The following is an 11,424-nucleotide window of genomic DNA, read 5'->3' on the forward strand; positions in this document are numbered from 1 at the left end:
TCATAGAATAAAAAGTTCAGACACAACTTTGTCGAGCGATTTATAATCGATTTCATTTAACTTCTGTTTGACCCCGGCACGTACGATCCTTTCTCTCCTTCCCCCACTCTCTCTCTCTTCTTTAGCTTGGTGACAAGTGATATGCTTATGTGTGCGTGCGTGTGTGTGTGTGTGTATGTGTGTACATGCGTGCGTATGTGTGTTGTCGTATTCACCAAAATTTAAAAAAATAAAAACTTTTTTCCCCGACCGGCCGGATTAGGGTTGTGAGGTGTGGTTAGAGTTCATGAAAATAAATGTTAGCAATAAAAACTTTTTAAAACCAAGTTAGAAAAAAGAAAACAATTTACTTCCCCACGGAGCCCCCGATTCTTCTTCTTTTTTTAGGCGATGTAATAAACCATATTTTTGAGCAGGGTTGCCTCCTCTCTTTATTTTGGTTTGTATATTTTTCATGTTGCAAAAATGCTCCCGGGAGATCTTTTTAGGATTCTAAAGGTTTGCTTTTTTTTTACACTTTTTATTATCTTCGAAAAATGTACACAAATGTAAACAAGCAGTTTACGAGTTGAAAGGCATCGTTAAAATGATATTTTTCGCGAGTTCTTTCAGCTGTATAGTTTTTATTCGTCGTCTTCAAGTCGAATGTAAACAAGTTCTTGATAAGCCGTTCATCTTAAGTAATCTGATTTACCAAATGTACACTTCTAACGATTACTATGATATTGTCCCATTGACTACTGTACACTCTTTAACCCCTCGAGTGGTCTCTGGGCCTTGATAGGCAGTGATTCCTTTGTAAAATAAAATAAAAACATTTCAATACTTTGATGGTGAATCTATAGTCAGACTATGCTAATTTTCCTTGCGATATTCGTTTTCAGCATACCTGAACAAACTTAGTGTTGGCCCCTTTCATATGCCGCCTGTTCAAACATGGTCGCCAGGGATTTACATTTCAAAATACACGCATTAGTATCTCGAAAACTATTTGTCTGTGCTAATTTTCCTTGTGATATTCGTTTTCAGCATACCCGAACGATTTTAAAATGGACAGTCCGAATGTTAACGAAGCACACACACACACACACACACACACACACAAAGACAACGTAAACTCAGTGAAAGTGTCTACTGTCGATAAGCTAGTTGTAAATTAGATTACTGGCTCTTATGAGTTTTAGTCTAACCACCCTTTACAACTGTGATACAGTAGAACAGTCCGTCTCTGGACAATTAGCAGTGTATCGCATAACTCAATGACAGTGTCGAATGTTGACTAGCTAGTTGTAAGTTAGGTTACTGGCTCTGATGTGTTACACTCTAACCACCCTTAATAACTGTGATACAGCGGAACAGTCCGTTTTGGGACAAGTGGCGGTGATCGCATAACTCATTGAAAGTGCCGAATGTCTATTAGCTAGTTGAAACTTAGATTACTGGCTTTGATGAGTTTCAGTCTAACCACACTTAATAACTTTGATACAGCGGAACAGTCCGTCTGTTTCGCATAACTCATTGACAGTGTCGAGTGTCGATTAGCTAGTTGTAACTTCGTAGCCGAATGCCCCTTTAAGAAGAGACTTGAAGATAATAATTATTGTTGTCATTTGTATTGTTATTCTTATCGTCCAGCCATGCACGTGCAGAAATCCATTTCCAACTCAACTGTGTTAAAAAAACTTACTTCTCCTTCAACGAGACAAGAACGCCGACACTCGACTTCGCACCGATATGACGATTCATAGAAATTAAAGCTGTTGATTTTATGTATTGAATGTTACAACTTTGCCCCCACTCCTACACACACAGACACAGCGACGAACGAACCTGGCGACGCTTTCGATTGTAAATATAAGAGCGTTGTCGGCGGCGACAACCGGAAATGGCAAACCCTGTGTCAGTCAGATTTCACTTTGAACTGCGAAATAATTCGTTTTAACTAATGAGACCTGTGGAAATTCTAAGGTTAATCCTTCCGAGTTAAGACAACAAAGCGTAAAATTTGAAAAAAAAAAAAAAAATACAAAACAAATATATAATATGTAAATGTTACCAAAAGATACCAAAGATAAGTTACTCTTCTAAATATATATATATATATAATTAAATAATCTATATATCTTTAAAAATGAACTTATCTGTATGTCTGTCTGTGTGTCTGTAATGTTAACGAATTCCGCTCGTTTGAATACTCCAGAAATTTGTCTGTTAAGGGGTCAAAGTTATACCATTGAGAACTCTACCAAACTCCTCCGGCAATTTTGAGTCTAAACACTTGAAATTTTAGATATAGGTTCCTTGGACATGGAAGCCGTTATTTTATTTTATGTATTTATTTATTTATTTTTTTTTGCTCAATTTGCCAAGCCTCTACCTCAGGGCCACCAAACAATTGCCACGGAAATGGAAGAAATTAAGAACTAATTAACTACGAATTTGGGAGAGTACAATGACAATCTAGAGTGTTCGAACGAGTGGAAGTTGTGAACATTACATAGATGCTAGTTGATTACCTTATAACATGGCAATGTGTACGTTTTATTTCTTTTGCTCAGCATTCGGACAAATGAGTTGACAAAAAAAAAAATTTAAGAAAATAATTTTATTAACGGTAAATGCGCAAGAATTACGGGTGCAAAGAATTCTGCTTAAGTTTCTTTTAGCTGCTGTTTCTGCTCGTGTAAGGACTTCTTCAGGATGTTTATTGTTTTCAGTCAACCTGGACTTCTCTTTGCCACTGGAATCAAGTCGTGTTGACTCAGGAGAAGAGGGGTTAGTGATTGTGTAACCCGTGCTTCACTGTTTAGTGTGTGCCTATCATTCGGGTAAATGAGTCAACAAAATAAAACAAAAAATACATTTAGAAAATGATTTTATTAACAGGAAATGCGCAAGAATCACGGCTGCAAAGAATTCTGCGTCAGTTTCTCCACTCTGCCTTTTAGCTGCTGTTTCTGCTCGTGTAAGGACTTCTTCAGGATGGCAATGTCTTGCTCGGTCTGTAGGGAAGAGAAGATAAACAAAAAATTCAATCATTTTATTGTAGACTAGCATTTCAGCCCGGCGTTGCCCGGGTGTTTGGATGTGTTTGTTGAGCAAAAAAAAAAAAAGTGGTAGTAGGAAGACAGGTTTGAACACGTACCCCAAAGGAGGAAAAGAACAGGAAAAAAACCTGACGTCTTTGCTGTAACGCCCACCGCCAAACCAGAAGTGACATGTTTAAATTAAAGCTAGACAATCGAAAGGAAAGGATGACTTTTGAAAATATTGGCGAAAAAAAGCGACACCCCCCCCTGTAGAAAAGTGTCCAGTTGAAGATGAAGTTATTAACATCTTTAGCCATTTTTTTTATATTTGTCGTCTGAAAGGTTGAACTTCAAAACGATACTGATCTGTTAAAAATCCGTCACCTCTGTCGAAAGTTTTAGGCAGACATGCAAACATACATACATAAATTTATATATTGGTAACTAAAAATTTTTGATCCAAACCGATTAAAAAGCTTGCCCTATCTCTGAATACCCTTTATGTAAAATTTCAAATGTTTAGATCAAAACATTGTCTGAGTAATTTGGTAGAGATCGCAACGGTCAATTTTTAAAAAAACTTTGAACCCCATTATGACCCCTGAACATTTGTTTTGGGCTCAAATCAAGTTATTAAGTTAAATCCATGTCCAAGGAAACTATATCTAAAATTTCAATTGTTTAGACCCAAAATTGTCGGAGGAGTTTGGTAGAGTTCTCAAAGGTCAAATCGTTGAACTTTGACCCCTTAACAGCCAAATTTCTGTCCGAAAACGGATTACAAAGATTTTCCCAAATTTCAGTACCCTATATATCAAATTTCGCGTCTGTAGACTGAAAATTGACAGAGTTATTGCGTAGGGGAATGTTCACGTTTATAGATATATAGATATGAGCAAAAATATCTTGCCTTTGGTAACAGTTATTTATAGAATTGTTAGATGAAAGTCTAGAACAGTTCTAACAAATCAGTCCCTCCAAATGTTAAGAATGGCTTTCTAAATAAAGTTCTCCATCTTCGGTTCGTAAACTTCATAAGTAACCTATTAAGTTGTTAGGTGGAGACTTGCAATGTCTGTTCCAATGTCTGAGTCGCCTTGGCCATGTGCCAAAAATTGATACATCATCGTCCTAGTGACTCATGGCCGAGGCGACTAAGACGTTGGAACAGACATTGCAAGTCTCCAACGTGCTGAGTCCAATCCTGAGCGAAAGCAGTGGCAGTGACAACACAATGGCAGTGACAGGGATAGACGCAGCAGCAGCAGCAACAGCATTAAGCGGTAGCAGCAGGGACGGCCTGAATGGACCGAGAACATGGTACCCCCGTAACAATAAAGGGTTGGGTTCGAAATTCAAATAAAAGTTCGCGAGTTTGAGATACACCTGAAGAAGGCTGAAGGATAATACGGCCGAAGCGTAGTGAAAAAAACACCGAAGATGAGGAAATGAGTCCGAAAAACGAAATCCATAATATCTACACTCCTATAAATTCTTTTTTTTTTGTGTGTGTAATTATATTCGTATTGAAACGCTTTTCTTCTATTTATTTAAAAAGATAATACAACTTTGTTATATATGGCTCGTAGCTGGGTTCATTCAGATTCGTGTGAAAGAAAACATGGAAAGAAAGAAAGGGAGACCATGACAGAAAGAGACGAAGATATATATTTCTCTCACATGCAAGTCAGTCTGGTTTCCGATTTTGAATGGAGTAGACATGGTTGAGATTTCACTAAGATTCATAGAACTAAAGAAACATGTGGAACTACCAAGAAATAGAAGAATAAGCCACACAATGAGATATACACATAAGAGACAAAATTCTCCCCCTCCCCATTATTTTATTCTACTTGTGAGTCAAGGCCTGAAGACCACCCGAGGATAAGGGTTAATGTATGTAAGGTGTTAGTGCAGTAATAGTTAATGGTATAAATTGGATAGAATTTTTATTATTTATGGGGACGGCTCAACAAGAACTTGTTTACATTGGATTTGAAGGCCAGCAGATAGAGAGTGAGGAGGATTCATATATAGTGGTTGTAGCTAATCAAGTGTTTTTTTTTTGTTTTTAAAGTTTTGCAAGGGGGCCCGTAGCTGGGGTCATTCAGATTCGTGTGAAAGAAAACGTGGAAAGAAAGAAAGAAAGAAAGAGCATGAAAGAAAGAGAGGGGGATATCTTTTCTCTCGCATGCAAGTCAGTCTGGTTTCCGATTTTGAACAGAGCAGACACGGTTGAGATTTCACTAAGATGCATAGAAGTAAAGCAAGATGCGGAACTGTCAAGAAATAGAAGAATAAGCCAAGCGTTAATTAATTAAAGGAAGCCTTCGATTTGTTATCTTGTACAGCTGCAAGCGACAAAGAAAAAAATGGTGAACTTTATCGCATATATATGCATCGCAATTGCATTCACAAATACAAAGAGACACACAGGATGAGATATACACGCAAGAGGCAAAATCCCCCCCCCATTTTAGTCAAAGTCCGAAGTCCACTCAAAGATAAGGGTTAATGAATGTAAGATGTTAGTGCAGTAATGGTTAATGGTATTTGGGTAGAAGTTTGATTATTGATGTGGACGGCTCAACAAGAACTTGTCAATCATGAAGCTTCCCAAGACGAGGGCCATTGATTTAAATTGGGACGTGATGGGAGTCAGAGCGATTATGATGAAAATAGAGAAGGTTCTGTTGTTTTAAATTTACTGGGGAGGAACCATTTTAGACATGAATAGTAGTCTGAAGAATCCAAATGTTATGAAACGTTGCCTTACCTGTGAGAGTTCAGCATCAATAGACGCTATATCTGGATCTTTCGTTTCCCATGACTGCAACATATTCAGGTATTCTTTCAGTGATCTTAATTTGTAAAAATATATAACAATAAATGTTAGCTTCAATTTTAATATTTGCTGCTTCTGCACTATTAGGACGAGATTTTGTAGTCGATAAATGGAGTTTTCAGATAAAAAAAAAAATAATGGTTTTAATTGATTTTTTTTGTCAATTCTAATAAATTACAATGTTAGCTTCCAAATTATGCAGTCGAAATTACCTAAATATTACTGAATTATTAAAAAAAAAATTTAATCGCGTTAGCAAGTGAAGAAATTGCCGCCACCTTGTTTAAATTGAAACATGCAATGTACTTACGCTAATTTCTCTCGTTGGGTTTTGTAATTCAATAACAACTTGTTTGTCTCGAGCACTTCCAACCGCAGATTAGCATCAGTCGCCTCCTTTGAGACCCGGAAATCGCTCGGGGTCATCAGCAAAACATCCGAGTCTTTTTCCTGAACTGGACCAGGACCAGCATTCTTGGCTAATGGATTCCCAGACTGAAGTTTTGTATCGGGCTGAACGTCTACTAGCTGCGGCTCGGGAGAAAGAACCAGTCGGCTAGCAGGAGAGAGTCTTTCAGATGAATTCTCGGGAGGAGTCTGGTTCATTTTAATCAGCCTCTCTGGCCCTTCTTCAAATCTAGGTTTGACCAAAGGTTTTTCAATCGTAAACTGTAAATAAATGAAATTTTAAATTCAAATTCATGTCAAATCCTGGTGAAAATGAACAAACGGTGCAGTTTTAGGCTTTAATATATGTACATTTGAGTTCTGCAACCATACAAAAAAAAAAATACAGCAAAATGTCACTTTAAATGTAAGATCCCTTAGCACATTGAAAAATAGAGTGGAAGGGATGTCACTTGATGTATGATCCCTTAGCACAATGAAAAATAGGATAGGGGAAGTTACTTTGAATGTAAGATCTCTTAGCACAATAAAAAAGTAGAGGTATGTCACTTTATAGGTGAGATCCCTTAGCAAAATGAAAAAAAAAGTAGGGCATGTTACTTTAAAAGTAAGATCCCTTAGCACAATGATAAATAAGGTCGAATGTGGGATTTTTCTTTAAATGTGAGATCACTTTTCAAATTAAAATATTGGGTGGGGAGATGTCACTTTAAATGTAAGATCCCTTAGCACATTGAAAAATAGGTTTGGTGGGGAAGTCACATTACATATAAGATCCCTTAGCACAATGCAAAATAGGATAGGGAGAAATAACTTTAAATGGAAGATCCCTTACCACAATGAAAAAAAAGTAGAGTATTGTCACTTTAAAGTTAACGTCCCTTAGCACATTGAAAAATATGGTGGGGGATGTATGATCCCTTAGCATAAGGAAAACTAGAGTGAGAGGATATCTCTTTAAATATGAGATCCCTTAGCACAATTAAAAATAAGGTTGGGAGTGGGATTTTGTTATAAACACATTAAAAAATAGTAGGGGTCAGAGTGGACCTGGGAGCAAATAGCAATTAAAGGGTGGCTCCACACTCCCCAAAGCCTGCAAGCTGGGGCCTAACCACTGGATATAGTGTAAGGTCATATCCAGGACCACAGATATATATAGATAGGTACAGAGATTGAGAACGCACTAAAAATGTGGCTTCATTTCGGTACCTAACTTACCTGGGTGGGTTGCCTGTAGGCGGAGAAAAACCGTGTCACACAGACAGACAAACAGTATGAAAATTTATAATAAGATATAACAAAAATAAAAAAAGAAATAATACCATCAAAATAGACAATTCTCACCTGATTTTCAATGTCTTTGGTTATAGCTTTTTCCATCTTGATAGGAATTTCGGGACTGAAAAAAGAAAACCAAATTGCTAACTTAACGATACAAATCCGATACACACATATATATGTGTATATATATATATATATATATATATATATATATATATATATATATATATTTAAAATATAATTATTTATTATTTTTTTATAACTTTTTACAAACGAAGCACACATTCGCATAAACACACACACACAAATACTTAAACATGCACACATTCACTCTTCAAACTAAACAAGTTTAACTCAGCACACACACACACACACTCGCATAAACACACACATACTCGCATAAACACACCAATACACACAAACACAAAGTATTACTCTGTGTGTGCGTGCGTGCGTGCGCGCATGTAAACCAACCGGAAAAGCACGCCCACCTTCACTCTTCAAACCAAACAAGTTTAAATCAACCAATGAAAAGGCAGCTACGTAACACACACTCCATAAAAGGTAAAAAAGGTTGTAACGTCGATTGCGATCTGTTTGATTTTTCCCGGAAAAATGTTAACCGTTCCACATCGATGGTCAAATTTTTTTTTTTTTTTTTTGCTTACATGGAGGTCAGAAGCGACTCGGGGATAAGGGTTATTGTGTGTATTGTCTATCTTACTTCCTCTGTCCCCCTCTCTCTGTATGTCGCTCTGTCTCACGCACTCCGTCTCCTCCCTCCCTCCTCTCTCGACGTATTTTTAATCAAATTTCTATTTTCTAACGTCAATTTTAGATTTAAAAATTTGAAGGAAAACATGAATTACCTCCCTTTGTCCTTTCAAATTTCACTTCGTTTTTTGTTATTTTATTATGCAATAAATTGAAATATTGAATTTCAAGCGAAACCAATGATATCTACTGAATTTTCATGTCGCAGTACTGAACACATCCAAAAATTACGAAAAACGATTCTAGAAAATTAATCTTTTCATCAAAGAAATTTAATAATATAAACTGTGTCAAAATACTATTAGAAACTCACCGATGACAAAATTAAGTTTCTTATATGTATATTATATAAACTGTGTGAATCACTTTATTGCAGACTAGCATTTCAGCCCGGCGTTGCCCGGGTGTTTTGAGGTGTATGCTGAGCAAAACAAAAAAAAAAAAAACGGTCAATTTTTTAAACTTTGACCCCTATTATGACCCCTTAAAATTTATTGTTTATGGCTCAAATAAAGTTATTAAGTTAGATCAATGTCCAAAGAACCTATATCTAAAATTTCATGTGTTTAGATCCAAAATTGTCGGAGGAGTTTGGTAGAGTTCTCAAAGGTCAAATCGTTGAACTTTGACCCCCTTAATCGCAAAATTTCTGTCACAAAACCAATCACATCGATTTTCCTCAAATCTCAGTACCCTGTATATCAAATTTCGAGTCTGTAGGCTTAAAATTGACAGAGTTATTGCGTAGGGACATGTACACACACAGATACACAGACACTTTCACAGATATATATAGATAGATTAGTTAAATATCAATATTTCACTAAATATTCGTCAAAAAATAAAATTATATCATCAAAGGATTGCTTTAAGGTTTGTTATTTCTAAAAATGTTATTTAAATCCATGCGATATTCACAAAGTTATGGCATTTTATTCTTTATCGAAGAATTTATACTGTCCATCGCTTTTATTGCTGGTCTCTTTAAATGTTGTTTCAGGACAAAAAATACAATGTCTAATGATGAAAACCTTATTTTTAATATTTGGATATATAGAGGGGATGTGGATATATTTTTAATATTTGGATATATAGATTGGATGTGGATATAGGTATATGAGAATCCTATAGACCAATGCAAGTCAACGTGTATTCAATTGAAAATTTCTAAGTCCAAACAACAGGGGATGTGGATATAGGTAGATGAGAATCCTATAGACCAATGCAAGTCAACGTGTATTCAATTGAAAATTTCTAAGTCCAAACAAGAGGGGATGTGGATATAGGTAGATCAGAATCCTATAGACCAATGCAAGTCAACGTGGATTCAATTGAAAATTTCTAAGTCCAAACAAGAGGGGATGTGGATATAGGTAGATCAGAATCCTATAGACCAATGCAAGTCAACGTGTATTCAATTGAAAATTTCTAAGTCCAAACAAGAGGGGATGTGGATATAGGTAGATCAGAATCCTATAGACCAATGCAAGTCAACGTGTATTCAATTGAAAATTTCTAAGTCCAAACAAGAGGGGATGTGGATATAGGTAGATCAGAATCCTATAGACCAATGCAAGTCAACGTGTATTCAATTGAAAAATTCTAAGTCCAAACAAGAGGGGATGTGGATATAGGTAGATCAGAATCCTATAGACCAATGCAAGTCAACGTGTATTCAATTGAAAAATTCTAAGTCCAAACAAGAGGGGATGTGGATATAGGTAGATCAGAATCCTATAGAGCAATGCAAGTCAACGTGTATTCAATTGAAAATTTCTAAGTCCAAACAAGAGGGGATGTGGATATAGGTAGATGAGAATCCTATAGACCAATGCAAGTCAACGTGGATTCAATTGAAAATTTCTAAGTCCAAACAAGAGGGGATATGGATATAGGTAGATGAGAATCCTATAGACCAATGCAAGTCAACGTGTATTCAATTGAAAATTTCTAAGTCCAAACAAGAGGGGATATGGATATAGGTAGATGAGAATCCTATAGACCAATGCAAGTCAACGTGTATTCAATTGAAAATTTCTAAGTCCAAACAAGAGGGGATGTGGATATAGGTAGATGAGAATCCTATAGACCAATGCAAGTCAACGTGTATTCAATTGAAAATTTCTAAGTCCAAACAACAGGGGATGTGGATATAGGTAGATGAGAATCCTATAGACCAATGCAAGTCAACGTGTATTCAATTGAAAATTTCTAAGTCCAAACAAGAGGGGATGTGGATATAGGTAGATGAGAATCCTATAGACCAATGCAAGTCAACGTGGATTCAATTGAAAATTTCTAAGTCCAAACAAGAGGGGATGTGGATATAGGTAGATGAGAATCCTATAGACCAACGCAAGTCAACGTGTATTCAATTGAAAATTTCTAAGTCCAAACAAGAGGGGATATGGATATAGGTAGATGAGCATCCTATAGACCAATGCAAGTCAACGTGTATTCAATTGAAAATTTCTAAGTCCAAACAAGAGGGGATGTAGATATAGGTAGATGAGAATCCTATAGACCAATGCAAGTCAACGTGTATTCAATTGAAAATTTCTAAGTCCAAACAACAGGGGATGTGGATATAGGTAGATGAGAATCCTATAGACCAATGCAAGTCAACGTGTATTCAATTGAAAATTTCTAAGTCCAAACAAGAGGGGATGTGGATATAGGTAGATCAGAATGCTATAGACCAATGCAAGTCAACGTGTATTCAATTGAACATTTCTAAGTCCAAACAAGAGGGGATGTGGATATAGGTAGATGAGAATCCTATAGACCAATGCAAGTCAACGTGTATTCAATTGCAAATTTCTAAGTCCAAACAAGAGGGGATGTGGATATAGGTAGATGAGAATCCTATAGACCAATGCAAGTCAACGTGTATTCAATTGAAAATTTCTAAGTCCAAACAACAGGGGATGTGGATATAGGTAGATGAGAATCCTATAGACCAATGCAAGTCAACGTGTATTCAATTGAAAATTTCACAGTCCAAACAAGAGGGGATGTAGATATAGGTAGATGAGAATCCTATAGACCAATGCAAGTCAACGTGTATTCAATTGAAAATTTCTA

The 11,424-nt window shown here is 36.3% G+C and overlaps 1 protein-coding gene across 1 annotated transcript; it reads right to left on the reverse strand.

Annotated features, from left to right (window-relative positions):
• Positions 1 to 6,165: 6,165 nt before the first annotated feature.
• On the reverse strand, positions 6,166 to 7,690 carry LOC145270903 (uncharacterized). Its single transcript, XM_080126453.1, has 2 exons — positions 7,630 to 7,690; positions 6,166 to 6,543 (listed from the first exon to the last, which is right to left on the reverse strand). Exons 1-2 carry the CDS (start codon positions 7,663 to 7,665, stop codon positions 6,181 to 6,183), a joined length of 399 nt encoding a protein of 132 aa, XP_079982579.1. The 5' UTR covers positions 7,666 to 7,690; the 3' UTR covers positions 6,166 to 6,180.
• Between the last annotated feature and the right edge of the window lie 3,734 nt (positions 7,691 to 11,424).

This window comes from Euprymna scolopes, chromosome 46, assembly GCF_053919585.1.
Source record: "Euprymna scolopes isolate OS-2025 chromosome 46, ASM5391958v1, whole genome shotgun sequence".
Taxonomy (NCBI): domain Eukaryota; kingdom Metazoa; phylum Mollusca; class Cephalopoda; order Sepiida; family Sepiolidae; genus Euprymna; species Euprymna scolopes.